Source organism: Siphateles boraxobius, unplaced genomic scaffold (genome assembly GCF_051911475.1).
Source record: "Siphateles boraxobius isolate OS27281-9 unplaced genomic scaffold, OSU_SipBor_1 204, whole genome shotgun sequence".
In the NCBI taxonomy this organism is placed as follows: domain Eukaryota; kingdom Metazoa; phylum Chordata; class Actinopteri; order Cypriniformes; family Leuciscidae; genus Siphateles; species Siphateles boraxobius.
The window spans coordinates 3,738,865-3,754,437 of record NW_027508816.1 but is presented as its reverse complement, the minus strand read 5'-3'; the positions used below and the strand labels follow the sequence as shown (position 1 = coordinate 3,754,437).

Here is a 15,573-nt window from a genome sequence, read left to right as displayed (position 1 = left end):
GACCTCAGTTAAGGTTGTGTAAATAGTCATACATCATACTATAGAAAAAACTTATAGGTGCAACTTTTAAATTCTACATAAGTTGCTGCCTATTCCAGGCAATGCCATTTAGTCAGATCGCTCAATTAATAATCTGTTCAAAATAATCAAATACTTTCTGACTATTTAAAAAATAATAATTTATAAAGCACAACTCATTCAACTCATCATCAATAGCCTACTGAATTTCAAGGACAATTAAAGGTCCACTATGAAAGTCTTCATTCTTTAGCTAGTTTCAGATGCAAAGTAAAATATTTCGATAACATGTGCAAAGAAAATCTTACTTTAAAAGTCTCTACAACACTGAATATCCATTGATGTCCCCGTCACTTTGATTTCTCTTATCTTGAAGTACGACCAAGGGTCAACTCAAATCTGTAAATTTGCATAAAGTTATGTAATGCTTTAACCAGTGTAAGGGCTGGGGAATTATGACGGTATAACATTGATATAAGTAATCATCCAGATTTAGATCTACCTATATTGTATTTATAGTGTTGTCTAGCAGATAATGCATTCACAGGCTTTGCTTAATGTCAAGGTTCCTCAAATCCACTCCGCCCAAATCAACTAAATCAGGCCAAAAGAAGATCGTTTAACCTATTCTATTACACCCAATAATCAAAATAATGAACTTTTAAAATAGCATCATACGACCCCTTTAAAAGGGGCATGGGCATTTTTGTAAAGAATATACATTTTTCTTATGCCAAAGCTCTACAATATTTTACTGGGTAGAAACAAAGTAAAAATATTTTTCAAATATCCTTCTCTTTAATCCTTATCATGAACAACTGGAGAAGTCATGCAAATCCACTGGTTGAAAAGAGTGAGTTCAGATCACTGAAGAACATTATTTCTGGAAGCCGATAAAGTTCCTCTGCCGCCATCTACTGGTTATAGTGGGAATTAATGTCTTTTATTTTTTAAACAAAAGTGTTTCTACAAATTATTATTATTTATTTATTCGCTTGCAAGGAAAGGTCAGCAATGAGACAGTGTGACATCCCGATTCATGTGACAGCATGCTTCATCCTTTATAGTTTTGACTCCCAGAGTGTTATCTTTCTAGGCCAAGGAAAATATTTACCCATAACTGAAATATTGTTCATCATATTGTATCCTTGAGTAGAGGCCCTGCTGTCACGGTCATACATTAGTCACACATTTCTCCCTGTCCAGCCACGTATACAGAGGTCATGCACACACACGTTCTCATTACCATCATGTTTCTGAGATTCTATCAATATAAGAAAATGCAAACATATAGAACATATTACATTTTTTCCACATAAAAATTTGTTTTTTGGTCATCACATTAAAATAAATAACATTTAAATTGTTGGAAAAGTTTTGCGTGTGAATGTTTATTATTTTATTCCAATGTTCTCATTCGCTTCAAGTCTTTATTGCAATCAATAAAACTGGTTTATTGGCAAATTTATAATTAGTAATTTTTAATTATTTAACTTTATATAAAGTAGAAGTGGTTAAATAAGTTTTGGATTCAACACTAACTAGAGCTGGAGGGCCTTGACATGTTGTTGTGGATATTAAAGCTACAATATGTAAGATTTTTGTAATACAATACCCAAAAATCACTTCCACAGTGTGATATATTTCCTGCAGTTGTGTACTAACACTATCCCAAAAGTTCCCCAAGATTTTTAATTTCGGAGAAATTCCCATTTTAAATAATGGCTCGTCCATGTTCACTTGTCGCCTGTGAATGACGTAATCTCCGCGTTATCCCTGGTTTCCGCTCGTACTGCCATAGTAACCATGGCGACAGACGTGGACAACTGCGTTACGTCTAGCGGTATTACGTCTTGCTCACGCTATTGTTGTTTCGTTCAAACATTATGGATCATGGAAAGCAGACTTTGGGACAAATGGAGAAATAAAATGAGGATCAATATCAGCGTGGCGTTTTCGAGATGCCGAGAGCTAGCGTCCGCGGCTAACTTCGACTCAACAGAGTCGAAGTCGCATTAGCTTTATTAGATGAGCTTTATTAGGGCCACTCTTGCATGAGCTTTATTAGACAGGAGAGCAAATGTGCATTCAACTAATCAATATTATATAGCTCAACATGATGAAATGATAGAATATGATCAGTATGTTATGCTAACGTTGATCTAGCTTAGTGCTAGTCTCATACAGACAAACTAACACATAGAATAACATTATAACTTTTAACACACTCAAATGCAGTTTAGATAGTGTAGACCAAGTGAAACAGCTTCACAAGTTTCATTCGTCTAATAAACTGACCGGTGTGAGTAGTAATTCAGCACTTGCGGGTAACGTTAGTTCGGTAGAATGAAATGTTCTTATTCCTTTATATCCGCGGGACTCGCGTGTGGCGCTGAGATCCGCTCTCATTAGCAATCGCGCCCTGCTTCACATCACAGTCATGTTAAAAACATCACTGTATTCACTCATCCATACACATATTAGATCCATCGACATGACGACAAGTTCCATAATCCCGCTTAGCGTCATATACGCCTTTGTCATTGTAAGAGGTTAGCGACGAAAAACATACATATTGCAGCTTTAAGCACAGAAGAAGTCCATGTCCTACAGAGAGAGAGAGTATAATGCATTATCAGAGTAAAAAGTATAATGTAAACTTTATTTTTTTCAATATCAGTGGATTAAATCGTACTTACAGTCGTTGGGATCTCAACAGTTTTCTTCTGAAAAACGTGCGTCTCATTGATATAGTTACTGGGGAAATATCCCACGACACCCATCTGGTCTACATAGCGCTCGCCGTAAACCTGCAAACACAAAGATGCATGATTCATGGCCGTCACAGATCAGCTGAGATACATGTGAAGTGGAGAATACATGTTAGAGACGCACACTTCCAGACCAGAAGACTCCCGCTCCCTCGCCAGGCTTGAGTTTGGAAAACACATAAATCTTCTGGCCTCTCCTCAGGTTTATGAATCTGCAGTCTGAAGCCACGTAGTCTTCGAGAGCTTGAGCCACAGAGATAACATCTGAGGCAGAGATATGCCACATACTTATTTAAATACACTGAACAGCTACAGTTTTAGGGCTAGTTATAACACCTGTTATTCTGCGCTATAAAAAAACTGAATATTTCCACCATCATTGACCATACGCACAGAACTTATGACAGAACTTAAATAATATAAGCCGGATGGAAAACCTCTGGTGAAATGTCACTTGTTTGTGTGTCGCTATCTTTGCTTTAATGCTTTAACAGCATTAATAGTGTAATACTTAGATTATATTCAGAATATAGACACTTAAATACTCAGGCCTAGTATTAATTTAGCTATTCCAATGTAAGACGGATAAATTAAATTCGACCATCAGTTTTCACACTTTCGTGTGGAAAAAAAGCGTCAACACTGTAAATTTAGAACAAAATGGGAGTTTTCTCAAGTGAGCTCGTGTTGCAAGCCGTTTTGACTTTTATTCATTCCCAGGAAATTAATTATTGATATCAACAATGACATCATCACTCGCAGAAATATGAATTCTTGACAATTGAAATCAACAATTGAATTTCAACCAGTAAAAACTATCATTTAAGAACTATTCACTGAAAGGTTATTTGGGGAAACAAATGGTTCTTCTGTGTCATTGCTGTGATAAAACGCTTTTCTGAACCTCTATTTTTTAAGAGTATTTCCCGGGAGAGAAAACAACTCTGGGGCAAGTTGTCACAGTAAAACCTGCCCTTGTACAGCAAAATGTGACCTTTTAACACAAATCAGAAACAGAAAAGGTTTTAGACAACAGCGATTAATTAACAGCTGTATGTTGACTTCAAGTACAAATTATTGAAATTATAAACACATTTCGGTAACATTTTACAAGTTCGTCAGTTAGCATTAGTTAACATGAACTAATAACAAACCGCACGTTTACAGCTTTTATTAATCTTTGTTAGTGTTAATTTCAACATTTACTAATACTTTATTAAAATCTCGTTAACATTAGTTAATGCCCTGTGAACTAACATGAACTAACAATGAACAGCTGTATTTTTATTAACTACCGTTGACAAAGATTAACAAACACAGTAAGTATTGCTCATGATTAGTTCATGTTAGTTAATACATTGTTGTTAACTAATAAACCTTATTGTAAAGTATCTTGTCCACTAGTGTTTTACTCACAGGAACAGTGTGTGTCGGCACAGATCTTGAGGTCTGCCAGTTTCTCCACGAGAGCAGTGTGTGTCGTGTGTGTCGTGTGTGTGAGTCCCACACAGATGAAGAGGAGCATCAGGCCGCGGTGTTTGTCCATCTTCAGATACTCAGATCTCTACAGGAGAAACCGCTTCTCACACACACATTCCTCAGTGTTTAGCAGAACTGAGAGACTCGACCAATCAGAGGGAGTCTACACACACACACACACACACACACACACACACACACACACACACACACACACACACACACACACACACACACACACACACACACACACACACACACACACACACACACACACACATTCCTCAGTGTTTAGCAGAACTGAGAGACTCGACCAATCAGAGGGAGTCTACACACACACACACACACACACACACACACACACACATTCCTGCCGCTGGGAAACCTGCTTCCTGAGTCACACACACCAGATAAACACTGCAGTTCATAATCAAACAGTAATGAGAGTCCAGTGTAGTATTACTTTGTAATAACTCAGTATTATACAGCCAAAATAAAATTTAAACCTGCTTTCCGAGTCACACACACACACACCAGATAAACACTGACTCTCATTAGTGTTTCATGATCATCTACTTTATATAGTAGATCACATTATAATAACTTCTCATTATTATCGACAGTCAAAACAACATTCATTCAGACACCTTTCATATCTCACATTATCACAGTTGATTCGCTATAGTTTAGAAAATGGTAATAAAATATGACCAGAACTGAGAGTTATTAAATCAGTTGATATTTCACTGGTTTTGTCTGTCCTTCTGTTAGACTGTCTCACACATAAATTTAACTACACAATTAGATAATACCAGTTTAGCTCAACCAATCACCAAGCAATGCTTCATGTTGTTCAGTCTGTGGTGTAAAAAGATGCATTAGTTATTAAAGAAAAAACACTTCAGCAAAACATGATCAGCTCAAAGTGTCTGAATAATTTCCAATCATTTTTGGTCCCAATTTGTTTCAATTTTACTGGTAGTCACTGCATGAATCATTTTTGGGTATACATTAATATCTCACAGTTTACTTTATTTAGCTCTCCTCACTTACATAAATGAACTATAGAGTCCTGCACACACTAGTGAAAAAAAAAATCAATTTATATCTGGTGTCTGAATAATTTTTGGTTTGACTGTATGTTATTTGGAAAAATCCTCTCTGTAAAGTCATGGAAATTCTTATAAAAGTCACAGACAAAACATGAAATAATAAGGTAATAGTTGCGCACACACATATGGGCAGTTTTTCACATACGCTGAGGATGTCATGGTTGATTCTGCTTGTTGTTTAAAGTTAAAACCGAACATCATTCAGATTTGTCTAGAGTTAACATGAAGGAATAGAAGTAAGGGGGGAATAGTCTTGATAGTTAATGAGTTGTTGGTTTCATCATATGGACAGTTTAATGTGTTTAAGCATCAGTGCTTGCTAGGACTGGGTGATATAATGATATCTATCATGGCGATGATATAAAGTGTGAATCGATTTAACTTTTTCTGTTTATATATCGCGGTATGGAAATATAGCCACGCAGATTTTAGTAGGCGGGAGTTATTGACATATTAGAGAGATAAAGAAACTTTAGTAATAAAGAGCGGGATGTGCTTGATGTTAAAAAGAGTTATTAAAAGCGTAATATGCCGTGGAATTGAACAGTATTCGCACACTAACAGGTAGATTTCTGTGTGTGGTTCAAATACACACAAAAATATGTAAAAATCTAAGTCTTCATGTAAACACAGTGTGTTTATGTCTTCAGTGAGAGTAAACTGTTGGGAGAATCAGATGTGTATCAGTATATTGAGTCAGTGCAACAGCTCTTAAAGTGACAGAAACCTAAAATACTGCTATATTTAATAAATATCTGTGACTGTTTATTTCTGTACAGGTCAGTCTTACCTTGGACTTTTTTTCAAAGAGAGATCTCTCAAACAACTTATCTTAAGGCTAAGAATATTATATTTTATAATTATTTTATATAATTTATATTAAAATATATATTTACTTAAAATATTATAAGGGATTTAAACTGTTCAGTTTATGTTTCTTTATTAAAGTTTTAATCCTGATTATGGATAAATACATTTTACTCTACATTCATTATTTGATTGACTGCCTGATCTAGAAACATTTCTGAGGTAGTTTGTATTTGTAATATATTTTCACACTGGAAAAATAGAAGTCAAGAGTGTAACAGTGTAAGAGTGGCACAACACTTTGTAATAACTTTTACATAGGCTACACGTCATTAACACAATGCTTCTGATACCAATATTGAATTCATATGATGAAAGTTTCATAACACTGTTTGTATACTTTCAGTGTTACTGTGTGTATTCCTCTTACTGGCGCCGTTTCGACGATAGCCTACACAATACACACTCAACTCAACCGTTTTTAACGAATCCTACACAACGCTTTCAGAGGGCAGAATAAAGAAATTGTCTCAAAAATATCTTCCGTCTTCTGTGAATTGAAAGCCAAATATCCCCGTAGAAAAGGTTTTGATCCGTTTATGCGTGTTGTTAGGCTAATCGTTGTTTTTGTTGTTTTTTTTTTACTTAAAAAAAAACAAAACAAAAAAACAAAGCTGACGCAAAAGCAGTGCAATATGTTGTTTCACTGTTTATTCATGTAAAGTTACATAGTGATTGCAGCAGATTCAACAGTGACTTCCTTCTTCCTTTTTCGGAATCACTTCTGGTGTTCTCACAGGATATTTTCAATTCCATTCAATTTGATTCTGTTCGATTCTATATACAGAGTTGCAGTTAACTAACTTTATTCAGTATAACCAAATAAGTATTCCATTCTTCTGCGCATGACGCGCTTCCGCAAACTTAAACCGGAAGTTGAGTTGTTATTGTTGCGAGAGTTGGGGGGTTGAGCCCTACCGGCTCGAGTTTATATACGATAATGTTTCACTCGCTCTCTTGTGTGTCTACCTCTCTGAATCTGAACCTGAACCTTAACCGGCCAATGGCGTAGGACAGAGCCGGGAGTTCATCACTTTATCTCGGGGTTTTGAACAGGAATGGACTCGCGGGTGTCGGAGCTGTTCGGGTCCGCTGCGAGTACTGGAGCTCCCAGCAGAAAAACCGCGAAAAATGGCAGCAAAAAGTGCAAAAATCGCTCAGCCCGGTATCAAAAATCCAGCAATAATCCTCCTTATCTTCCTCCAGAGGTGAGCCAACAGTCGATCACATCTGTCTGTGTTAAACAGCTGATCCAGTTCTCCTGCGTTTATCTTACTGTAATTACTCTCAGTAACCTCAGTTCCTTCAAACACGGGTTTATATTGTGTATTATGGTTTTGGGACTTCATTGGTTATTTTTTGTACCTATTCGAGGTTATAATACTATTATTAGGGTTATTACTGTAAAATGTAATAATAATAATAACACAGGTGGTACAGCAGAAAAACATTTTATAAAATTAGCATATATAGCTTTTTTATATAAACACTAAACTCAATCACATGAAATGCAAAATAAAACCTCATAGTGTAATAAAAACATGCATTTTATGTTAAATATAAAGAAATGTTATCATGGTGTCTTTCCTTTCCCCCTAAATATTCATATTAGGTATTTACTTATAAACTGTATAGTTATTTACTGTAAAATTCCATGTGACTTTTAAAATATACTATAATTCAAACAAAATGAGCAGCATTTATACATTCTTTTCTAAATGTGTTGCAACAAAGTAATTTTTAAAGTACATTTATTTTAGTTTGCTCAAAAAATTTGAATTTACATTTCATGGGAATTCACTGTTTTCACTTTGATTGTTTGTCTGGCAATGAAAGGAATAAACAACTATCATTAAAGAAACAGAAAAAGAGGCGTTGGCCTGTTGCTATGATGACCTCCATGTTTTATGAGACTGTAATATGAAACCGCTGTGTTTGTAGATATGAGAATTAAAGGCGGGAAAAGATGAGTCAGTGTTTCTTTCACACTAGAAGTCGTCAATCAGATGATTAATGTAGTCATTATCTGTGATTGTTGAAATGAGCTTGTTTTGTTTGCAATGGCAAAGCTCACTTTTATCATATCTGACGTGCCATGAAAATGCAACAAGAAAATGTTTTTTTTTTTTTTTTTTTTTTACATAATTTTAGATTCATTACACGGCATAAAAGCAGCAAGACATGTATAGGAAGAGCCTATTCTGAATGGGCCGTTGAGCTCTTTTCTCTTCTGAGTCTTTGTGCTTTTGAAAACTGAACTGCGTGACTTTTGACCTCCATTCAGCATCAACTCTGTCCTGTCTTTTGTTTCAGGTTGAAGAGGGAAACATTGAGTACAAGGTAAACTCTCTGCGAGCCAACATCTCTGTACCGTACATCATAGCACTATTCAGAATCTATCATGAATATTTGTTTAATCATGTTTTGTATGTCATGCACAGTCAGTATCTAGCAGGTGTAAACGCTCAGAGAGTCACTGCTGCACGTAAGCGAGAGGCAGGAGATTAGCAGTGCTTTTTATAAACTACAGCTGTTGTTTATTTAAAGGTGACATATTATGCCCCTTTTCACAAGATGTAATATAAATCTATGGTGTCCCAGAATGTTTATGTGAAATTTCAGCTCAAAATTCCCTCCAGATCATTTATTATAGCTTGTCAGATTTGCCCCTTTTTGAGTGTGAGGAAAAAATGCAAGTGTGTGTCCCTTTAAATGCAAATGAGCTTTTGCTCCGCCTCCGTTCAGAAGAGGGCGGAGTCTTTACGCCAGCTTCAGAAACTCCGGCAATAACAAAACAGGCCGATCTCACTCATCCAGAATCCCAGAGTAACCAGTAGCGAGTGCAGCCTTACGGAGAGACTCAGGAAGAGTTTCTGAATGTTAGTGGAGACATTTATGTAGTTGTTGTGGAGTTACACTGATCATCTCATCATCATGTTGAACTTTTACACAAGTGTCCACAGTTCCTGAGGTGTTTATAAGACAGCGGTGCCATGTTCTGGTCAGTAGTGTTCAGTGCTCGTCTGTGCTCAACGACAGAACAGTTTCAGGCTTTGCTGGATCTTCTGCCGGTGCGTTAGAACTGCTCACTGTTGTCGCTCGAGAAACCGAATGCAGGCTGGTGTGTGTAAACGTGCAGATTAAGAGCCGGTAATATTATAAACGTGCAGATTAAGGGCCGGTAATATTATAAACGTGCAGATTAAGAGCCCGTAATATTATAAACGTGCAGATTAAGGGCCGGTGATATTATAAACGTGCAGATTAAGGGCCGGTGATATTATAAACGTGCAGATTAAGAGCCGGTAATATTATAAACGTGCAGATCAAGGGCCGGTAATATTATAAACGTGCAGATCAAGGGCCGGTAATATTATAAAATGCAGATTAAGGGCCGGTAATATTATAAAATGCAGATTAAGGGCCGGTAATATTATAAACGTGCAGATTAAGAGCCGGTAATATTATAAACGTGCAGATTAAGGGCCGGTAATATTATAAACGTGCAGATTAAGAGCCAGTGATATTATAAAATGCAGATTAAGGGCCGGTGATATTATAAACGTGCAGATCAAGGGCCGGTAATATTATAAAATGCAGATTAAGGGCCGGTAATATTATAAAGTGCAGATTAAGAGCCGGTAATATTATAAACGTGCAGATTAAGGGCCGGTGATATTATAAACGTGCAGATTAAGGGCCGGTAATATTATAAACGTGCAGATTAAGAGCCCGTAATATTATAAACGTGCAGATTAAGGGCCGGTAATATTATAAACGTGCAGATTAAGAGCCCGTAATATTATAAACGTGCAGATTAAGGGCCGGTGATATTATAAACGTGCAGATTAAGGGCCGGTGATATTATAAACGTGCAGATTAAGAGCCGGTAATATTATAAACGTGCAGATCAAGGGCCGGTAATATTATAAACGTGCAGATCAAGGGCCGGTAATATTATAAAATGCAGATTAAGGGCCGGTAATATTATAAAATGCAGATTAAGGGCCGGTAATATTATAAACGTGCAGATTAAGAGCCGGTAATATTATAAACGTGCAGATTAAGGGCCGGTAATATTATAAACGTGCAGATTAAGAGCCAGTGATATTATAAAATGCAGATTAAGGGCCGGTGATATTATAAACGTGCAGATCAAGGGCCGGTAATATTATAAAATGCAGATTAAGGGCCGGTAATATTATAAAGTGCAGATTAAGAGCCGGTAATATTATAAACGTGCAGATTAAGGGCCGGTGATATTATAAACGTGCAGATTAAGGGCCGGTAATATTATAAACGTGCAGATTAAGAGCCGGTAATATTATAAACGTGCAGATCAAGGGCCGGTAATATTATAAAATGCAGATTAAGGGCCGGTAATATTATAAAGTGCAGATTAAGAGCCGGTAATATTATAAACGTGCAGATTAAGAGCCAGTGATATTATAAAATGCAGATTAAGGGCCGGTGATATTATAAACGTGCAGATTAAGGGCCGGTAATATTATAAAGTGCAGATTAAGAGCCGGTAATATTATAAAGTGCAGATTAAGAGCCGGTAATATTATAAACGTGCAGATTAAGGGCCGGTGATATTATAAACGTGCAGATTAAGAGCCGGTAATATTATAAACGTGCAGATCAAGGGCCGGTAATATTATAAAATGCAGATTAAGGGCCGGTGATATTATAAACGTGCAGATTAAGGGCCGGTGATATTATAAACGTGCAGATTAAGAGCCGGTAATATTATAAACGTGCAGATTAAGGGCCGGTAATATTATAAACGTGCAGATTAAGAGCCGGTAATATTATAAACGTGCAGATCAAGGGCCGGTAATATTATAAAATGCAGATTAAGGGCCGGTAATATTATAAAATGCAGATTAAGGGCCGGTAATATTATAAACGTGCAGATTAAGAGCCGGTAATATTATAAACGTGCAGATTAAGGGCCGGTAATATTATAAACGTGCAGATTAAGAGCCCGTAATATTATAAACGTGCAGATTAAGAGCCGGTGATATTATAAACGTGCAGATTAAGGGCCGGTGATATTATAAACGTGCAGATTAAGGGCCGGTGATATTATAAACGTGCAGATTAAGAGCCGGTAATATTATAAACGTGCAGATCAAGGGCCGGTAATATTATAAAATGCAGATTAAGGGCCGGTAATATTATAAACGTGCAGATTAAGAGCCGGTAATATTATAAACGTGCAGATTAAGGGCCGGTAATATTATAAACGTGCAGATTAAGAGCCCGTAATATTATAAACGTGCAGATTAAGGGCCGGTGATATTATAAACGTGCAGATTAAGGGCCGGTAATATTATAAACGTGCAGATTAAGAGCCCGTAATATTATAAACGTGCAGATTAAGAGCCGGTGATATTATAAACGTGCAGATTAAGGGCCGGTGATATTATAAACGTGCAGATTAAGGGCCGGTGATATTATAAACGTGCAGATTAAGAGCCGGTAATATTATAAACGTGCAGATCAAGGGCCGGTAATATTATAAAATGCAGATTAAGGGCCGGTAATATTATAAAGTGCAGATTAAGAGCCGGTAATATTATAAACGTGCAGATTAAGAGCCGGTAATATTATAAACGTGCAGATTAAGGGCCGGTAATATTATAAACGTGCAGATTAAGAGCCCGTAATATTATAAACGTGCAGATTAAGGGCCGCTAATATTATAAACGTGCAGATTAAGAGCCCGTAATATTATAAACGTGCAGATTAAGGGCCGGTAATATTATAAACATGCAGATCAAGGGCCGGTAATATTATAAAATGCAGATCAAGGGCCGGTAATATTATAAAATGCAGATTAAGGGCCGGTAATATTATAAACGTGCAGATTAAGAGCCGGTAATATTATAAACGTGCAGATCAAGGGCCGGTAATATTATAAAATGCAGATTAAGGGCCGGTGATATTATAAACGTGCAGATCAAGGGCCGGTAATATTATAAAATGCAGATTAAGGGCCGGTAATATTATAAACGTGCAGATTAAGAGCCGGTAATATTATAAACGTGCAGATTAAGAGCCGGTAATATTATAAACGTGCAGATTAAGGGCCGGTAATATTATAAACGTGCAGATCAAGGGCCGGTAATATTATAAACGTGCAGATTAAGAGCCGGTAATATTATAAACGTGCAGATCAAGGGCCGGTAATATTATAAAATGCAGATTAAGGGCCGGTAATATTATAAAATGCAGATTAAGGGCCGGTAATATTATAAACGTGCAGATTAAGGGCCGGTAATATTATAATAAGATCCCCTTCATACATCAGAAGGAGGGAAATCTGATTGGCTTATTTTTTGTCATGCTTGTAGAGAAAGACTCACTAAAACAAAGTTACTGGGTTTCACTTTTCATGTTTTCTGGGTTGGTAGAAACACCGGTGACCCAATGGACCTATGGCTAAGCCACGCCCCCTCCACTCACTCGACAAACAGTCAACATTCGGTGACAGGCGCTATATTTAGTTATGTTGAAAAAGAGGAGTGAAAAAGGCTACATGTTTTGCTAAAAAAAAACCCACAAAGTTCCCCAGTTGTTTTGGTAGAAAGTTGTCTAAAATATTGTGCTTTAATATGTAATTAATGGTTCATGATCAAATTAAATATATACAGGTCTAAGTTGCATACGTTCCCAGGACAAGCCTTTTTACCATCTTTACCAAGAGTAACGTTACCTCTCCGTTAGTTTGGTGATACAGTATTTACATCAATCATTCAGCACAACATTGCTAACATTTGTTATCTCGGTTATTTACAGATACGTTAATGAAGATAAGTGACATGATGTACAACGCAGCTAGAAGCTAACGTTAACGTTTTCTAATGTTAGGCTAACGTTACATTAGAGCTGTTAAAGATAACGTTCAAATAAGTTGTTGACTTAACGTTACCTTAGAACAGATGTAGATATCCTTGTTTAATTTATCCACGTTTAGTTGGTGTTGTGGTCTACCATAACTTAATCCAGACACTTATCTCGGTTGAGATGTGGCTTAATTTGGAAAGGGTAAAAAATGCACACCGTCGCCCAGCCTCTCGGGATACCTAGTGTCGGAGTTGCATGTACTCCATGCGCACCGTTTGACCATTTTAAACTTAAAATAACAAGAAAAAACATATAAAAACGAATGAAAACTGACTAACTGCAATGCATTTCAATGGACTTGGAAGCAGAGAATGTCCGAGTGTATTGGGAGCTATGCGCACTGTGATTGGCTCATCGGGTTTGGGGGCGTGGCTTAGCCATGGGTCAATTATAGCACTTAAACACGGGAAAAGTCAGATTTTCATGATATATCCCCTTTAAATGTCTGCAAACAAAGCAGCTGCATCACATTTGGTCACACGGACACACTCCCATCATTACGTCTGTGTTCCTGACGCACAAATCTCATCGAAACACTCATTTCTGCATCCAGCCAAGCAGTGTTGTTGTTTATAAAACGGTTAGTTCCAGTCCTTGATTCTGATTGGTCAATAGCGGGGTTTCATTCACGATAAAGACGCTTCACCCAACAGTTCTATGTATCACTACACAAAACCCCTAGCAACCACTCTTAGCAACGTAAACATATGTTCTAATTGATAAGCTTATAGAGTAGAGTATTGTGAGTGAGCGAGTAAGCGAGTGTTCCTGCATTTACAGTAGATATAGCATTTCCCTTCAGGTCAGTCCTGTATTCGTGATCAAAGAATCCGTTTGAATTTCCGCTGCGATATTTGACCTTTTAACAGTTAACGTTAAGGAGTTTCCCGTGACATGCTAGTCATTTGTCAGTTGTCTTGCTTCTCCGTGTTCACAACAAATTTCAGTCCTTTCAATATAAAAGTCTTCTCTACTGACTGACTCACTCATAAAGACAGTGTTTACCGCCATCTAATGGTGAAATAATGTATGTAACTTCTGCTGCTGTTCACGGTCAGGGACTATTTTTTCCAGCGGAAGGAAGGTGATTTTACTTCATGAAAGTTGCATTGATGCATGTTTTTTGGCTTTAATATTTGTATTGTGTGATAACTGTTTTATAAAAGCTATAAGGTACTGTAGGCTAGTGCTGTATCATGAATAAGTCAAAGCTAAAGGGGTTTAAGGCACTTACAGCATTAGCCTCGAGTACCGTAGTGCTAACGTGTGTGTGTGTGTGTGTGATCAGCTGAAGCTGGTGAACCCGACGCAGTACCGCTTCGAGCACTTGGCCACACAGATGAAGTGGAGGCTTCAGGAGGGCCGCGGCGAGGCCGTGTATCAGATCGGTGTGGAGGACAACGGTCTACTGGTGGGCCTGTCGGAGGAAGACATGAACGCCTCGCTCAAAACACTCCGCAGGATGGCTGAGAAGTGCGAGCATAAACACACCTTACACACTGCATGATAATAAAATTGATTTTATCTTATGAATATATCAAATGCTAGCTCTGAATTTTGGTGAATCTCAGTCAGAGTTTTTTTTCTGGCTGTACTATATATGATAACATAATGAAATAAAGGCATTTTAAAGGGACAGTTTACCCTAAAATGAAAATTGTCATTTGTTGGCCTTCGTTCTTTTATGGACACAAACAATAAGGAAATATTTTACATTTCCCGCTTGTGCTCGTCCATATAATGGCAGTGAATAGAGACCAGAATCAAGCTTTAAAAAAATATCACCGAATGATCTGATGTTACACGTGTCGTATATCCCACGCATTCTGGATTTGGTAAAAAAAAAACTAAAATGGAATTTAATGTTTTATTTAACAAAAATTCTGAGTATGTGAGAAATCAAGACTAAGAAAAACACAACATAAAATACAATCCACGTACTTGCTTCTCCAAGGTGAATTGATCCTTTGTGTTTGTTGCTACAAGACGTTATCGTTGGTCTTCACATCTGACGGCTGGAGATTTTCAACTAATCAAGAAAGTACAGGGATACATTTTGGGGATTTCTAGGCGTTTTATTTAATAATGTGCTTTTATTTTTTTATTAAATTAATTCAATTTAATAAACCCCCAGAACACTTGGGATAAGCGACACGTGTCACATGGCATCATTCTGTGATACTTTTGCGCCTTTTTAAAAAAAAGCTTGATGCACAATATGAACGAGTGCGAGCGGGATTCTCCTTTTGTGGTCCATAAAAGAAAGAAGGACGACAACACCAGGGTGAGTAAATAATGACTTCATTTTAATTTTAGGGTGAACTATTCGTTTAAATGTACTTGAAGAGAGCAGACTTACATGACTATGTTCCTTGTTCCCACACAATCTTATATTTAAATGAGATTTGGAT

At 37.0% G+C, this 15,573-nt stretch overlaps 2 protein-coding genes across 5 annotated transcripts in view; one reads left to right on the top strand and one right to left on the bottom strand.

Annotated features, from left to right (window-relative positions):
* Positions 1–794: 794 nt before the first annotated feature.
* Positions 795–4,575, bottom strand: LOC143745425 (otoraplin-like). The gene is made up of 4 exons (XM_077237526.1): positions 4,206–4,575; positions 2,914–3,053; positions 2,718–2,828; positions 795–2,625 (listed from the first exon to the last, which is right to left on the bottom strand). The coding sequence occupies exons 1-4, from the start codon at positions 4,333–4,335 to the stop codon at positions 2,602–2,604; spliced, it is 405 nt and encodes a 134-aa protein (XP_077093641.1). The 5' UTR covers positions 4,336–4,575; the 3' UTR covers positions 795–2,601.
* Positions 4,576–7,108: 2,533 nt separating this feature from the next.
* The window catches only part of gtpbp2a (GTP binding protein 2a), a 41,875-nt gene continuing 33,410 nt past the window's right edge, over positions 7,109–15,573 (top strand). For all 4 annotated transcript variants that reach the window (XR_013206006.1, XR_013206007.1, XR_013206008.1 and 1 more), the window contains exons 1-3: positions 7,109–7,455; positions 8,561–8,587; positions 14,451–14,635. Coding sequence is in view for 1 of the 4 variants with exons in the window: in XM_077237638.1 (XP_077093753.1) it covers positions 7,306–7,455; positions 8,561–8,587; positions 14,451–14,635 (362 nt within the window). In the remaining 3 variants the exon portion in view is untranslated. The remainder of the gene's footprint in view (positions 7,456–8,560; positions 8,588–14,450; positions 14,636–15,573) is intronic.